Source organism: Petaurus breviceps, unplaced genomic scaffold, assembly GCF_028583685.1.
Source record: "Petaurus breviceps papuanus isolate PSGF00001 unplaced genomic scaffold, PetGlider_PUasm1.0 138, whole genome shotgun sequence".
In the NCBI taxonomy this organism is placed as follows: Eukaryota; Metazoa; Chordata; class Mammalia; order Diprotodontia; family Petauridae; genus Petaurus; species Petaurus breviceps.
In genome coordinates this window covers 18,246,969-18,264,039 of record NW_027185694.1, presented here as the reverse complement: position 1 = coordinate 18,264,039, position 17,071 = coordinate 18,246,969, and the positions used below count along the sequence as shown (strand labels likewise).

The 17,071-nt window shown below is 49.2% G+C and overlaps 3 protein-coding genes across 4 annotated transcripts in view; 2 read left to right on the top strand and 1 right to left on the bottom strand.

Annotated features, from left to right (window-relative positions):
• The window catches only part of VASN (vasorin), a 15,848-nt gene extending 11,464 nt beyond the window's left edge, over window positions 1-4,384 (top strand). The window contains exon 2 of the mRNA XM_069106462.1: window positions 1,535-4,384. Coding sequence (XP_068962563.1) covers window positions 1,544-3,568 — 2,025 coding nt within the window. The 5' untranslated portion in view covers window positions 1,535-1,543 and the 3' untranslated portion in view covers window positions 3,569-4,384. The remainder of the gene's footprint in view (window positions 1-1,534) is intronic.
• The window catches only part of DNAJA3 (DnaJ heat shock protein family (Hsp40) member A3), a 161,799-nt gene that overhangs the window by 37,565 nt on the left and 107,163 nt on the right, over window positions 1-17,071 (top strand). The window lies entirely within an intron of this gene.
• Window positions 1-17,071, bottom strand: part of CORO7 (coronin 7) — a 126,878-nt gene that overhangs the window by 59,858 nt on the left and 49,949 nt on the right. For both annotated transcript variants that reach the window (XM_069106439.1, XM_069106448.1), the window contains exons 8-9: window positions 16,350-16,436; window positions 15,508-15,590 (exon numbers count right to left, since the gene is read on the bottom strand). In XM_069106439.1, coding sequence (XP_068962540.1) covers window positions 15,508-15,590; window positions 16,350-16,436 — 170 coding nt within the window. The remainder of the gene's footprint in view (window positions 1-15,507; window positions 15,591-16,349; window positions 16,437-17,071) is intronic.

Sequence of the window (17,071 nt, the reverse complement as noted above, 5' to 3'; positions counted from 1 at the left end):
GAAAAAGGGAATATTTGGCTATTGGCTTGACTCTGTGGATCCCCTAATGCTGGAGCTGTAGGAGAAGAGCACGTAAGACAGACCACCTACTTCTGGCATTTCTCACTGAGATACTGTGTTGGGCTGCAGAGGTGATGTGACCTGTGCTGGGTCAGGGAGGGAGGGCTAGAACTCAGGGTAGGATCCCGAAGTGCTGGCCCTTGGCTGAACAGGCATTACTTAATGCTTACTGTGTACAAGGGCAAAAATGGCACAGTTCCTGCCTTTGAGAACCTTATGGTCTACTGTGGGGTTACTACAGATATACAGATAAACAAAATGCAATGTAATCTGAGGAATAAAACTCTAACCACAGCGGGGTTCTTATATAAAGCACCCTATTCTCAATTTGAGAAAATAGAGGGAGACAGTCAGGAGTTTGTGGGGGATACACAGGAGAGGCCAAAAGGTGTTTAGGTGGTCCCATGATATCGGTGTCTCCTAGAGCCAGAGACCCAGAGCCAACAAGGAGATTCTACACCACGTCTGCTTCTAATTCTACACTCAGAACCTCAAAAATGAAATGGAAGACACGGTGGGGTGGAGGAAAGGCGGGAACAGAAGGGACATTCGGAAAGCTAGTCTCCTCTGGCTAGGGCTCTCTTCCTGTCATCATTCCTTGAATAGCAATGTGGTCACCCCAAGTATGGAAAAACTTGGATATAAAGTGTAGGAAGGGGGAAAAGAAATCAGCTCTCCATCTCCCCCTCGCCCCAGACTAGCCTGGCTTCTAGGTGAAAGGCCTGGCAGTCACATACTGGTGGGTTCACTAGCTTCCATCCTGGGCAGGTTGCTGACTTAACAAGTGGAAAAACACCAATCCCAATAGTTTCCATGTGAAGTCTTCCCAGCTGCGGTCTTTCCTCGTGCTCTTGGGGAAGGAGGACAGCAGAGGAAAGTAAATTGGGTAGGCAGCTGCTGGTCTTCAGATTTTTTCCGACTAGCACCTCGGGCTTCCCCTCGTCTCCCAAGTTCAGTGGGCTGTTCACAGTGGTAACTGCATCAATTCAGAAGAGATAACCCCAATGTTGGGAGGGGCTCTCCTCAAAGAAAGAGGTGTTCTCTCTCGGCTGGAGTTTTGCAATGAAAAGTGAATAAGGAAGTCTGTGGAATATCTCCTTTTGGACTGAGAATTTAAACTTACAGAGTGTGAGTGTGAGTGTGTGTGATGTGTATGTGTTTTGGAAGCAAAGAGAGGTCAAAACTAGGTGTTCCTGAAAGGTATGCTGGGAGCCATTTCCTTCTTAGCTACTTCCACAGGACTTTAGCCCCAGGGAAGCAGCCTAAGTTAAGGAGAAATTTAGGTTAGAGAGCAGGAAAAAGTGAGGACTGGCCAGAACAGATGGCTTTTGGTGGCTGCTGGGTGTCTGTTACTGGCAATTTCTGAGGGCAGGACTGATCCCCACTTGTCTAGGATGGAGTAGGAGAGGTAAAGCTTGCTCTAAAAGAGGGGGATAATCTCAACGGCTCTTGTTCTCTCTGTCTCCCATGCCAGGGCCAAACCATGACTGCCAGGTTAAGGAAGATCCTGCTGCCACTGCTGCTGCTACTGCTTTGCCAAGGACTGCAGGCACAAGCGTGCCCAGCTGGCTGCCAATGCAACCAGCCACAGACTGTCTTTTGCATCGCCCGGAAGGGTACTACGGTCCCTCGTGACGTGCCCCCAGACACAGCTGACCTGTATGTCTTTGAGAATGGCATCACCACACTGGACTCGGGAAGTTTTGCTGGCCTCCCTGCCCTGCAGCTCCTTGACTTGTCACAGAACCAGATCACCACCCTCCATGGGGGAGTCTTTCAGCCACTGGCCAACCTCAGCAACTTGGACCTCTCTTGCAATCAGCTGCAGGAGATCACCAACGAGACCTTCCGTGGCCTTCGCCTGCTTGAGCGCCTCTACCTGTCCCACAACCGCATCCACCACATCCAGGTGGATGCCTTTGACACTCTTGAGAGCCTTTTAGAACTGAAGCTGGAAGACAACCAGCTTCAGGTGCTGCCCCCACTGCACCTGCCTCGACTGCTACTGCTAGACCTCAGCCACAACCGTATCCCAGCCCTGGAAGCAGGCACCTTTGGAATGAGCAACATAGAATCATTAAAGTTGGCTGGGCTGGGGCTGAGTCGGCTGGACGAGGAGCTGTTCTTGGGTCTTCGGAACTTGCATGAGCTCGATATCTCTGAGAACCAGCTGGAAGGGGCCCCTGCTGTGCTGCGGGGGCTCCGGGGCCTCACCCGCCTCAATCTCACAGGGAATGCTCGCATCACCCAACTGCTACCCGATGACCTAGAAGGCCTGACAAACCTGCAGGTGTTGGACCTCAGCAACTTGAGCCTGCAGAGCCTCCCTCGGGACTTCTTCAGCCGATTCCCCCGGCTCCGAGAAGTCACAGCTGCCCGAAATCCCTTCAACTGTGTATGCCAGCTGAGCTGGTTTGGGCAGTGGGCCAGAGAAAGCCGTGTGACGATATGCAGCTCTGATGAGACAAGGTGCCACTTCCCCCCCAAGAATGCAGGGAAGATTCTCCAACACCTTGACTATGCAGACTTTGGCTGCCCTGCTACCACAACCACTGCCACTACTGCCCGGCCCTCCACCCCCTGGCCAACCCTCCCTCTCACCAGCCTACCCCCAGCAGAGCCCAGCACCCAGGCTCCCACTGTGGCCCCGTCCAGTGGAGACAGCCCCAGCCTGCTCTCTGTCACAGCCCCAACTGGCAGCACTGGCCCCCAGCTGAAGGACTGCCCTGCACACACCTGTCTCAATGGTGGCACCTGCCAGCTCAATGCCTGGCATCACCTTGAGTGCTTATGCCCTGAGGGTTTCTCGGGTCTGTATTGTGAGGTGAAGACCAAGCGGCCCACCCTGCCACCACCACCACCCACTAGACTGCCAACTCGGATATCCCAGCTTAGCATTGAGCAGGTGAGCGCAACTTCCTTGAGGGTAAAGCTCAAGAATTACACCCAGAACAAGGCCCAGCTCAAGGGTATTCGCCTGACCTACCGAAACCTCTCGGGCCCTGACAAAAGGCCTGTGACCCTCAGCCTTCCTGCCACACTCTCTGATTATACAGTCACACAACTTCGGCCCAATGCTACCTATTCCATCTGTATTGGGCCCCTGGGTGGGGCTCGGGGACCTGACAGTGAGGAGGCCTGCGGAGAAGCCCGCACTTCCCCATCTGTTCGATACAATCATGCCCCTGTCACACAGACCAAGGAAGGCAACCTGCCACTCATGATAGTGCCCGCATTGGCAGCCCTGCTCCTTGGGGTGCTGGCAGCAGCAGGAGCAATGTACTGCTTACGTCGAAGGAATGCCCAGGACAAAGGGCGAGGCCAGCTGGGTGCGGAGACAGGGCCTATGGAACTGGGGGGGGTGAAGGCCCCATTGGAGGACACAAGCCCCAAGCTGCCAGAGTGCGTTGGGGTGCCATCCGGGGGTTCCGAGTGCGAAGTACCGCTCATGCACTATGCTGCTGGCAATAACAACAGAGCCCCTGTTCCCAAGCCCTCTTACTTCTGAATCCTGACTGGGTCAAGGGAGCCACCAGGGTCCAATAACCTTCTCTGGCAGCCTTGCTGAACCACCCAGAGTTTGGTTTCATTATCCCCAACCATGAAGGTTTTAAGATCAGTGTGGCAGGCAGCCGTAGGTAGTGAGAAGGGCCCAGGGCTGGGAGTTAGCAGCTCCTGGGTGTTAGTCCTGGCTCTGCCACTAACTGTGTGACTCTAGGAAAGTCATGCTCTCTGGGCCTCAGTTTCCTCATCTGTAAAATGAGGGGGTTGACTTGATGATCTTTAAGATCACCTCCAACTCATCAGATTCTCTGATCCCAGCTCCCCACCCACCCCCTGCAAGGTGCAATCTCCTGGAGCCACACAGCCTTGCCCTCCTTTGTCCTCCCTCCCTCTCATGTCTGGAAGCCTCTTGGAGTGGGGAGAGTCCATGGGTGGCCCCTGTGTGCTGGTAACACAGGCATGAGCTTCTCAGGGGTAGCTCCTGCCAACTCCCTTCTCCCTGAGAGGTCTTAGGGGGAGGGGAGGGTACACAAAATGAAGGAAACCTTTCAGGAGGTGAGTAGGGTCCAGGGAGGGAACCTAGCCCTCAAGGGTGCTGACTCTCCAGCCTCAGCCTCGAGGAAGCAAAGGAACAAAAGAAACTGGAAAGAAGACTAATAACTTTTTTTTTTGGAAAAATATTTATATCATATTCTTTCCCATTTGTTCTGGGAAAGCATTTTTCAAACCCAGAGGCAAGGACTTTGGTTTTTGTAAGACAGACAACGACATGAAGGCCTTTTGTAATAAAAAATAAATGAAATAAAATCAGACATCAGTCCATGGAGTTGGCTCCTTGTTACATGGGAGGAGATTGTGTTGGGGACTTTTTGTTGCCTGGGTGACCAGTGCTAATTTCTGGCTTCTTAGAAGGGTGGGTGAGATTGTGGAGTCAGGGGTCATGAGTCCAAATTCCAGTTCTTCTAACTGAGTACTGCATGAGTACTTTAGGAGATGAATAACTTTAGGGAAATCACTTTCCCTCTCTGGGCCTCAGTTTACTCATCAGTAAAATAGGGAGACTTTATTATTTGATGACTAAAGCCCCTTTTAGCTTCATATGCTATGGTTCAAAGAGTCAAGGCACACAGGACTTCCTGGGCTTCTCATCCCATCTCTGGCTTCCTTCAGGGAGACTGAGGACAGAGGGGTCTAGGATCGGGCTACACCCAGGAAGCTGTTCTCCAGGTCAGAGCTGAGAGACTGATGGGAAAATAGGCTGGGGCAGATTCTAAAGCTCAAGCAGGATCAAAGGAGATGGAGAGATGGATGATGCTGCTGAATAGGGTTAGCAGCCACTGGTGGCTTCTCTGTCCAGGCCCTTTAATCTAAAGAGGTGGAAGAGAAAGGCTCTGCTCACATCCCTGAGAAGGGAAGGGGACAAGCATTTATTAAGCACCTGCTGTGTGCGAGGCACCCTTCACAGATGCTGTCTCATTTGATCCTCACAACCACTCTGTGAGGTGGGCGCTGTCATGATCCCCATTTTCACAGTTACTGAGAGCTGAACTGCCTTGCTGCTGAGGTCATAAAATTAATAAGTGAGGCCATATGTGAACTCAGGCCTTCCTGACTCTAGACCCAGGGCTCTACCAAAGCATCAAAGCTGTGGACAGGGCAGAGGCCCATCTCATCAGACCACAAAGCTATCCTAGGGCTTCCTGATCTGTCTGGCACAACCTTTCTTTCAGGCCAGGCAGGGACTAGGGCTTACTCTCACTGCCTGTGGCCAAAGGTGCTCTGAGGGCCTAACTTGCCCTCTTCTCTCCAGTGGAGGGGGAAGACAGCCTGGGAGTTGAGGGAACCCTTGTCCTAGGTTCTGACAGGCACAGCAAAGTAAGTCCTAGCTCAGGCTTCAGTGCCAATGGATCTATGTATCATAAATCCCTTTACTATAACATCACTGTGAGCTCTGTGGGGCTAGAGGACAATGCCTCCTCACATCCTAAAATGAGCAGCTCTTATTTCTGTCTCAGAGATTGGGACTTGATTAGTGCTTAATTTTCCATTCAGTCTTTGGAGTGATAGGTCACAGTTCTGTCACCTTTTTTCACTCTGGACAACAGCAGCAGGACCTCTTCTTTAGGGTCCTTAGGGTGCTCCTGGCCCCAAGCCTCATTTCCCCCTGGTCTTTCTGAAAGAAACTACAACCCCAGATAAGAGAGAAGACTCATACCCCACCAGCAGTACTTTGGGATCCTTCCTTTTTTCTACTTGCAGGTACTACTCCACATTCAATCTTGTTGAGAGGCACCCCCGCCAAACCTGTCATACTACAGCTCCTTCTGGGTCTATTATCCTGCCACCGCCCAGGTTGTATACTCCAGGATGCTCAAAGGTATTGGCCCAATGGTAACCCCTCTTTCCTCCCTTCGCCCATCTTCTCCACTAGAGAGAGGCTGGAATTTAAAAAGGTCTTTACCACAGTGACTGGCACATCATAAGTACCTAATACAGGCTTTTTCATTCATCACTACCTTAAAGAAAAATAAGAAAATGGGGGCGGCTACATGGTGCAGTGAATAGAGCACTGGCCCTGGAGTCAGGAGGACCTGACTTCAAATCTGACCTCAGACACTTAACACAAAAACTAGCCACGTGACCTTGGGCAAGTCACTTAACCCCAATTGCCCTCCAAAAAGCAAAAAAATTAAGAAAATAAAAACAGCATTTATGGAGAATACAGGATTGTCATTTCAAGAGCAAGTGCGCTGGGGAGAAAGAGTTCTCCATGGTCTTAACCTGAATTTGAATCCCTATTAGCGTGACCTTTGATGAATCAATTTCCCTCTAGAGGCATCATATTCCTCCTTTGTAAAGTAGGACAGGAGGTAGAATTGGGGAATAAGGTGACTAGATGTTCTATAAGGTAACTTTAGGTGCCAAATCCTATGAACAGTAAACTTTTTCTTTGAATCTCTTCATCTGGTCACTAATGGCCAATACCATTCCAGGCTAAAAAGTCCCACTTTCTGTTAACTTAGCATTTGCCACATACCCTGGATCTTGCCTCAGGAGTAAGCCCAGTATATGGGCACTCCAACTAAACCTCTAGTCCCACTCCTCCTTTTCCAAACTAGGGCCATCTTGGCCCCTTTTCATCAATGCTAGAGCCAGTATCACCCAGCCATCATCCTGCCACTCAAACCCAGCTATTCCAAAACAGAACTCAATACCCTTCCCTTAAAACCCACTGTATTCTAAACTTTCTATTTCTGTTGAGACCACCATCCTTCCAGTCAGGGAGGACTGAAACCCTGATGTTACAGACACCTTACTCTCCTGACCCTACCTATCAAATCAATGGCTAAGTCCTGCTGTTTCTTCCTCTACATCATCTCTCCCATATGCCCTTTCCCTCTGCCACTTACATGCCCCACAACTCCAGTTCAGACCCTCATCACCTCTCACCTGGACCACTGCAGCAGTTTCCTAATTAATTTTCCATGCCTTGGGTCTAACCCACTATAACCCATTTCTTACACAGCTCAGAGCTGACTTTGCTACTCATTGGCTAAATGAGAGCCAACAGTTCTCAATTGTTACTAGGATCAAACAGAAATTCCTCTGTTTGGCTTTTAAAGCCCTTCAAAAACTTGGCCCCAGCCTACCTTTCCAGTCTTCATCACATGAAGCAAGAATACAAAAGCCTGTCCCCCAATGACCTTGGGTTTATTTTGAATAGTCTAATACGTATACATATATATAGTCTCCTCCAAAAGAATGTAAGGCCTTTAATGGCAGGGACGTTTAATTTTTGTCTTTTTGTCCCCAGTTAGTGGTCCCTTAATAAAGGCCTATTACGTAAATGATGTAATAGAGAAGTTTCTAAATTCTCTAGGGAGGCCCTATCCCAGCGTCCACAGCAAGAGCTATCTCAGTACCCACGTCCTGTTGCTTACACCCCCACCTTCTCCCTCTACGAATATCACACACATCTTGGTTTTAAATTTCCTGAGAATGTGCTTCTCAGCATAGTTCACTGACTGCTTGAAAGTAGTAACGGATGCCCCAGCTCTAGAGGTCTTCAGGCGAAGCTAGGTGATCCTGCATCAGGAATGCTAGAGAGGGGACTCTGGTTAGACTCCCTGAGCCCTGAGGCCCTTCCAACTCTAAGTTTCATACCCTTAAACCAGCTTCTTCCCTAATTCCTCTCCCTTTCTCTCCTCTTCCCCACCTCCAACAAAGTACTCCCAACTCTGGGTCCCATAAATCAACCCTAATCAGGTTACTCTTTGCCCACTCCTCAGTCCCTGGGCTTTATCTGAGAATTCTGACAATTTTGTCTCCTAGAATTCTCAGCCCCCTAACCCCTCTTATAGAAACAGTGACACTCTAAGGATCTCTCCAGGTGGAGAGATTTTTTTAGACTCAATTAGAGGCAGAAAATGGGAAACAACTCAAGAAAGAAAGGCATCAAGAAAAAATGGAAACAAAGTGGGTGTTCATGGACTGGGACTGACTGAACAAATTTTGGTATTTGAATGTAATGCAAAACTACTATACTGTAAGAAACAACAAATATGAGGAATTCAGAGAAACACAGGAAGCCTTGCATTAAAATGACAGAGAAAAACACACAAAATGATGATGTCAATGAAAACATCATTAAAACATAGATGAACTTGAATTAATTGCAGTGACTAATCCTGGTTGCACAGAGAACAGATGATAGTAGTGAGGTGAGGTCCTCTAAGCATGGAATAGCACATGTGCCATCACAATCCAGATCACTTTGTGGTGTGGGTTTTGCTTAGAAGTCTTTTGGTGGCAAGGGAAGATTCAACTGGGGGCAAAAAAAGATAATTTTTTTTTTTTTTTAAGAAAAGGAGGTTTGATAGCAGACACCTGGTCTAAAGGGGACCCTTGGGTACTAGGCCCAGGAAAACCAAAAAAAAGGTAGAGCAGGGGTTTAGACACAGACATAAGACAAATAAGTCCTATAAGTGGGTTTTTAGGCCCTTATCTCTATCACCCTCAACAACTCCAGGGTTTGGTGTTCACAGTGGTCTAACAATTCCTAGTGGGACTATGCCCAGGATTTTGTAAGAGCCCAGGAAATGGGAGTGTCTTCCAGGAAAGCTGTCTGCCTGCAGAGGACTGAGCCAGAAAGAATGAGTTCAGTGTGGGATAGGAAGAGGGGGAAGAGCATCAAGTATCTTGGGTAGTTCAAATCACTCAAGGATTTTTGAGCAGACTAGCATGGTATCTTTTTGTTTGTTTGTTTTTGGGGTGAGAAATGGAATGAATCTTAAAACTTCAAAAAATTTTTCCAGCTCAACAACATGGTCTTCCTCACCAAAGACATTCAGAGAAGTCATTCAGAAGTGTCTGAGGTCTGAAGTCAGAGTCAGTATATAGTTTACTACAAAGAACCTTACTGGGCTTAGAATCCGAAGTTCTGGATTCAAATCTCAGCTCTGTGAACAATCATGTGCCTGCGCCTGTTTCCTCACCTTCAGAGTAAGGATATTCGGACCTGACACTACTCACTGCACAGGGTTGTTGTGAGGCAAGGGCTTTTAGCCTGCAAAACACCTGAAAAATGGGATTCTTTTTCCATGCTTAATTTCCCATGATCCTCCCAATAACTCTGTGAGGGAGGCACCATTATTACTGTTATTTTCACAATGGGGAAACAGGTTGAGAGACACAAAGTTACTTTCCCAGACAGAGGGGTGGGACCCACTGGACCCTATGGTCACTGAAGCTGTGGATTCTTATCCCGTGCTTCTTCCAGGGACCCTAAATAGTCATCCAGAGGCAGGCTAAGGGGTGTGCTGGAGACAGCTCCCACTGGCTGCTGACTGTGACATTCTCACCTTGGAAACCAGAAAGGCTACAAAATCAGGGCTTGCTTTATTGCTTTGTGGAAGACTTAAGAGAAGGATGGAGGAAACATCATGGTGCAGTCTGAACTCAAGAATGTCTCGTGCGTATGGTTGGTTTGTTTCTTTTCTCCAGAGTTAACTGCTAAACATTTATCAGGACTTCGGGGGGGGGGGAGGGGCAGTCCCAGTGTTATTACTCCCATTTCACAAAGAAGGAAACTGATGTTCCAAGAAGAGAGATGATCTGTGCCAGGTCATAGAAATAGCAACTGACAGAATGTGGACCTGAACCCGGTCCTTCTTACTCCAGACCCAGAGCTCTTTCACCCCATTGGGCTGTCTCTTCATCAACACCAGAGGGAAGAAGACCACAGGCCTTTCTGGCCTTGGGGCTGGTTCTTCGGCTCACAGGATTGATGTCTGAGTCAAAGGGTTTGTGGCACGAGCCATCCAGGTGGCTCATCCATCAGCTGTGTAACGGAGGGTGCAGTGCTGGGTGGGTGAGGCCAAGCCCCTCCCCAGCCCTAGGTTGGGGGGGAGATTTCCTGAAGGGCTGGGTTCCATTAGGGAAAGGAGAGTGAGAAGGGCCTCCCTTCCCCCCACTGAGGGGAGGGAGCCTGCTGGGACTAGCTGTCAAAGGGGCCATTGTGGTCCTGCCGGCAGCTTTGTTAAATCACCAGCCCAGATTCCTCTGAAAATTGCTGCTGAGTAAATATTTTCCCTGCCAGCCCAAGTCTGTTCCACAGCCCCAGTGGGGAGAGCTTCACTCTGAAGGGGGCTATCGGAGGGGACAAGGGTGGAGAAGCTGTAAACTGGGGCACTAGGAAACCACAACTGTGTCCTAAGCTAGCCTTCTAGCAGGGGACCAGGCCACTGTGGGGTGGAGGGGGGAAAGTGAAGGCATTCTCTTCTCAGCTACCTCTTAACCTCTCCCAGCCCTGCTCAGGGCCCCAATTTCCCATTCCAGGAAATGGAATTGGGGAAGAAGGGTATTCTCATTTCTGAGGCTTGGGAGTTAAGGGAAGATCTGGGGGCTAGGGCTGGTTAATACCAGAACCTAGTGGCTCTATGGAGGCTCAATGCAGCTGTATCCCCCCGAAATATGAGGAAACTGTTTCCATAGCAACACTTCTCTGAAGCACGCTGTGCATGGATTACAGTCTCATTTTACAAAAGAGGGAAAATGACTTCCTCAAGGCTGACGACCCAGCAAGTGGCAGAGCTGGGGGGAGCTCCACAGCAGCGCTCCGGCTCCTCCATCAGACAAGGCTGCCTCTCCCTGGCCATCACCATGCTCAGTAGGGCCTCTAACGGTGGAGACAGTGACAGGTTGGGGAGGGTCTTCTGTTTCATCTCTATGGCCCCAGATTTCAGCCCGAGGCTCTCCTCAGACAAGCGCCAGCCCAAGAGTGGAGTGTGGCATTCTGATCCCGATTTTATCAATGACTTAGACATTACTTTTCTGCAGGATGGTGGGGTTCCCCAGAGGAAATGCCAGGTGGGTTGAAAAGGATAACTGACCCCTTCCCTAGCCCTCCCAGTCCCCAGTGAGTAGGGGATATCTATAAAACAGAGGACTGGGAGCTAACGGAGCTTACATCACTCTAGCCAACTCAGTGATTTTGGGCAAGTCATTTAACCATCATGAACAATTTCTGCCTGCAATGAGTGTTTGATCCCAACATCTTTCCCTTCTAGATCTAACATTCTATGAAATTCCCTAAGCCCAGAATCCAGGGCCTAATTCTCATTCCTGCCACTCAGATCATCCCATCTCTAAGCCCCGTATAGGAGGAGCTAGTTCTGGTCCAGAAGAGTTTGGCATTAGAAGGGACAAGACTTGGGTTTTAGTCCTGGCCCCACTACTAATTCACTATATAGCTTTAGAAAAATTAGCTTCTTCCATAGAAAAGTTGTAGACCTCTGTTCAAGGTCTACCTTGCAGGGCTGCTGTGAGGAGAATATGGTAGACAGTGGATGGAAAATGCCTTGGAAAGTGAAAAGCACTATATTAATGCACAGAGTTTTGGGGGCAGAAAGCCAGGCCCAGCTGTGTTCCCTAGGCATGAGGCTAAAGCGTAGGAAATGGGGAGCTGCCTAGGTGCAATGGAAGGACTGGCCACTCCCCACAGCCAAGAGGAACTGAGGGAAAGCTCAGGACCTGAAGCTAACCCAGCCCCTGGTCTTCTCCCCATGAGCGCTTCTAAGAGCACACACTGTTTTATCAAAACAAAGTAGGATATTCTGAAAAATAGGGAAGGGAAGGAAACTGGGGAGAGAAAAGGGGGGAAGGAATGCCAAGCTGCCCGACCACCGGCGCCCCACTGTTGATGCCATACAAACCATCCATTAGAGGCCGGAAATGCTTGGCCACTTCCAAGACTAAGCTGGGCCAGGAAAGAGGAAAGGCATTTTGGACCTCAAAGACAGCCTTAGGTACCTGGGGCAGAAGGCATGTTATCCCTCAGATATGGAGCTGGAGCCCTGTTGGGGGTTGCTTGCTATCTGTAATAAGTCTCTGGATTTCCAAAGGACTGCCTTTGTTAAGGGTGAAGAGTCTAGTGGTAAGGAGGGAGGGGTAGGGGTGGTGTGTGATGACTGGTGGCCCATCTGGGAGTGATTTGAGAGATTCCAGAGCTCACTGGCCTCGGGCAGCCTGCTGGGCTATTCTTAAACCCTATAATTATGGGATCAGCACCGGCCAGTGGTACTGTGGGTCTTAGAACCATTAACCCCTCAAGAGGCCCAGGGGATCAGGCCATGTTGTTGCTGGGGCAGGGGTGACTCAGTGGGGGAAGGGAAACAGAATTGAGGTAGGAGGGGGACAAGAACCACAACGTTCAGTATCACATGTGCTGGGAGCAGAGCCCAGAAGGCAGGAAACGGTGGGTGGAGGGCAGGGCACCACAGACTTAAACACTGATGTTTCGATCCCTAGGTGGAGCCTAACGGGTTATTTTTCTAGGCCTGGTCAGCCCAACCTGACAAAGTGAGAGCTGTCAGGAGAAGGAGAAGGGACAGACAGTGTGCTGTGGTGGAGAGAACTAGTTTAAGACTGGAATATCAATTCCAGGCTTGCCCTCCACTAATTCTATGACCTAAAGAAATGACTTCATTCCTCACAGCCTCAGTTTCCTCATCTGTAAAATGTTAATAGTCCTAATCACATCATCTTTATACTTGTTGCATTTATCTCAGTCATTGGGAGGAAAATATTTTGTAAAATATAAAGAAATATGAACTAGAAGGCTTAGACTTTGCTGTTTTATGGATTCTTAGACCTCTGTGCACAGTAGGTGATTAAAAAGTGTTGACTGACTTGAACCAACCAGCTTCAGGACCCTGAGGAAAGCCAGTGGGGTACCTGAGAAGCAGCAGGCCCAGGCAATAAGGAGGGAATGGACAGATCTGCCCGCCTCGGGACTCTCACCAAACTGGATCCATTCCAACAATTTGTTAATTGCTGTCATGTGCAGAGACCTAATTGCACAGTCTGTCAATGATCCCCTCATATCCAAAATGTGTCACTCAGGAATTGAAACTTCAATTCATGTTTTACACGGATTTGTTTGTACCATGTATCTTACTTAGTTTTATCATCATTTGTGTGATCTTTCTCTCTACTAGACCATAAGCTTCATGAGAACAGGGATCAGGTTGTCTTTACACTTTGTGGCTCATCTAGGCCCTGGCCAAGGGCTCTCACACACAGCAGGCACTTAGCAAATGTGTGCTGGATGAATTGTGAGTTTGGTACAAGCGGCTCGGTTTCCTTGGCAGAGCAACTCTTAAAGGGTATGGTTTTTTGCCCTCACCCCTCAGCCATTCCAGCACACATGGCTCACCTGCCTTCACCCTTCCTTATGCCCGGTCTCATGATGATGAACACAGAAACAGGGGGTAATGGTGCCTGTGAGTGGCTGGGTAATCCCAAGGACTCGCCCATGGGCCTCAATTTCCAGCTCTGACAATCTCTGTTCTACATTCAAAGGTCCTTTCTAGTGCTCCCATTCCGCAATCATAGGATCCTGACTCTAGACCTGGAATGGGCCTCTGAGTCCAGCTGGTCTAGCCCTTTCATTCTACAAATTTGTAAGCTGTGGGCCAGGGTGTGTCATGCAAGCTGGATTTTAGCCTCAGGCTATTTCTACTCTACCATACCAGCTCCTCAGGGCTCCTTCTCAACAGCGACAGTCTGTGATTTTTCATCCTCAGGTCCTACCCAGCAGGACCAGGACCAGAAAACCTAATGAGAAAATCCATGGACTCCCCAGCTTTGGTCAGAAGTTGTTGATGTGGAAAAGGGAGATGTCTGTTCCCAGAGTTCAGGAGGAAACAGGCCAATAGGCCAGGATTCCTGAATCCCAATGAAAACTTTGATGGCAACCCCAGTCCTACCTTTCTCCCATGGGGCTGAGATGACCCCAGAGAGGTGGCCAATGCTGCATAAAAACAACCTCTCCCCAACCATACACACACTTAACTGGACTCTATAAATGTTGAAGTAGGAAGAGATGCAGATGAGTGGGGTTCTGCCCCTCAGGGATGGTGTAGGTCTGGCATGCATACCCAGATCTGCCAGGTTCTTATATATGGTGCCACCCCTACCCCCAGACCAGCTGTACTTGAAGCCCCTTCTGGCTTCCCTGGGCATTAACCCTCTAGATAAGGAGTTCTTAATCTTTTTTTGTGTCATGTTCCCTCCCCCTCCCCTTGGAAGTCTACTAAAGCTTAAGGATCAGGGGCAGCTAGGTGGCACAGTGAATAGAGCACCGGCCCTGGAATCAGGAGGATCTGAGTTCAAACCCAGCCTCAGACACTTAGCACAAAACTAGCTGTGTGACCTTGGGCAAGTCACTTAACCCCTCCAAAAAAGCAAAAAAACCAAACAAAAAAACACCTTAAGGACCCCTCTTCTGAGTAATGTTTTTAAATACATAAAATAAAATATATAGGACTACAAAGGAAACCAACTATATTCAAATACAGTTATTAAAATATTAAAAGCAAGTCCACACACCTCAGGTTAAGAACTCCTTGCTCTAAAATGAATCCAGCCTGTCTCTCTAACTTAATTTTTCCTGCTCCATCCCTGGACGAACACTTTGCTGGAGGGAGGCTTATCTCCTCATTAATCCCAGCCTCTCACCACAAACATGGTGCTCATTTCTACCTCCTTTGTCTTTGCTTACACTGCCCCCCCCCACATCTCCACCTCCTCTCCAAATGCTACTCGATGCCTCAAAGCTTGCCTCAAGTTCCACCTCCTCCAGGCCGTCTTTTTTAGCTCTCCCAGCCTATATTCATCGTTCTAATGAATTCCTACCCCTTCTTCAATGCCCACTTCAAATCTCCCTTTTCCATGAAGCCTCCCCTGATCCTGCCAGTTGGTAATGATCCTGGCTAACTTTAAAAAGTTAGGACCACATGGTTTACCTCCTAATTGGCTCTCCAATTCCTGCTAGGAGATTACACTTGAACTAGAAAGCAAAGGCCATGCATAGCCCTCACAAGGCTGCCAGAATTTACACACTGCCGATAAAGACCTCATTAATCAGTGCTGACCCAGATGGAGAAACTGAGGCCTGGGGGATGGTGGAGAGTCAGCTTCTAACCATCCCAGAAGTTTGATTTAGAGCTGGAAGAGGCTGTAAAGTTCATCTAGTCCAATCCTTTCATTGGAAAATGAGGACCAAAAAAATGACAAGATTTGTTCAAAGTCTTCAAAATCTCACAGGTAGGGCAAGGAAGGAACCCAGCATCTGAGCCCAGGCCAACACCGTGCTCCCCAACACCACCAGCTAAACCAGGTCCCGAGTCACCCTCTATTGATTCCCCAGTGAAAACCTTCAGAAGCCATACCCCTTCATGAGACTCCCTCCTCAGCGAGGTGTTCCCTGGAGTCCGGAAACCACTGGTATCTCTGTTAAATACTTGGGACGGAGCCCCCGGCTTTCTTTCTCACTCTCCTCCCCCAAACATGACCACGAAGATGTCTCCTTGTGCCCCCTGCTCCCACCACACATCCTGAACACACTTGCACACATATTCCAGGGAACATGGAAGCTCCTACCCGGGGGATGTGTTGAGGGTGAAGGAGGTGAGGGCGCTGGAGAAGCAGCGAGTGTCCCACAGCTTTACTTCATGCTCTCGCATCTACAACAAGAGAACAAGGGGTTCAGAGTCAGCTGTTTTGACCTAGGGCCCTGAGAGGTTCCTTCCAAATCCCTTACAACTCAGGTCAACAAAATCAAGGAAGAGAAGTTTGTGCTCAGGGATCAAAGGAAGGAAGGTCCTTCGAGGAAGCAGGGCGTGAGGCGGGGTGGGTGTGAGAGCATGAAATGGACAGGGAGTGTTTTCTTCCCTACTAACCCCTCACAGCAGCATCCCCCCCTCCTGGACATGAACTATCACCCCAGACTCCTTGTCCTCAACAGTGGCTGGCCATGGTTCCTAGGGTCAGGGTTAGCTATTCCAAATGGAATTTGTTGATTTCGGCAGCTGAGTCCCTAGGGGCTCTGAGACCTGGCTATGTGACTGTGGCCGTATATGGGCACATTTGGGGCAAGGCACGCCTGGCTCCACCCATTCCCTGGGTAGTCGGGTGACCCCTCTCAGCTCATGCTGGCCCTGCCCATCTCTGACGCCCCCTCAGGACACTGAGAGAGGGATTTTTTCCTCCCTCTTCCCCCTAAAACACACACACACACACACACACACACAAAGTTGTGGTAATTAGGGTGCCTCCTCAAATAAGGTTATCACTTATACCAAGAAAGGCTAACTGTTTAGGCTTAGATGATTGTGCATATGTACCACTCTGACTTGGACTGCAGACCACTCCCCAAACAAGGGGCTCTGGGCTCCTCAGGGTTGAGCTCTGCTGACCAGCTCTTTCCCTTGAGGAGACCATACCTGGTTTAATCCAGTAGACAATAGATGCTCCCGGGAGTTGGTCCAGACCAGTCGGCTGTCCTTGTGGTTCTCGTGGCCCTGGGTGCTCTGAAAGAGAAGGTCCAATGTGGAAGAAATGAGAAACCTGCCCATTTTCCCAAAACACAGGACTAGGCATCCCTTCCTGGAGACCTGGGCAGAGCAGCAGAGCAGAGAACCCTTCCCAATGAGGGGCAGCCATTAGGCTAACAATAATAATATCACATATTTCTGTGGTGCTTTAAGATTTGTAAAGTGCATTCCTTAAAACATCCCTTTCTGTATGTCATGAAAATATCACAGCCCCATTCTGCAGATGAAGAAACTAAGACTCAGTGAGGTGACTTGACATGTCCAAGGTCAATCTGATCCAATCTACATTTGTTGAGTCCTTAGGATGACAGTGAGGATCTAAACCCAGGGATTTTTCCTGATTTCAAGTTTAGAGTTGCTTAACTCAGCCCCTCCCTAAAAAAATAAAGGGCCTCAGAGAAAAAGCCTGGGGTGGGTAGGGAAGTGGGGGGCAAGACGCTAGAGTTTCTAGTCAAAATGTAAAGATAACTTCCAATTCTTCTTGGCACAGTTCCAAACCACCCTCTCGCCCTATGCCTTGCCTCCTGACTAGGGATGGGGTGAATGACTCACAGACCAATCTGGCCATGACCCAGAGGCAGGAGTGTGGCTCCCCAGATCTCCCCTTTGCC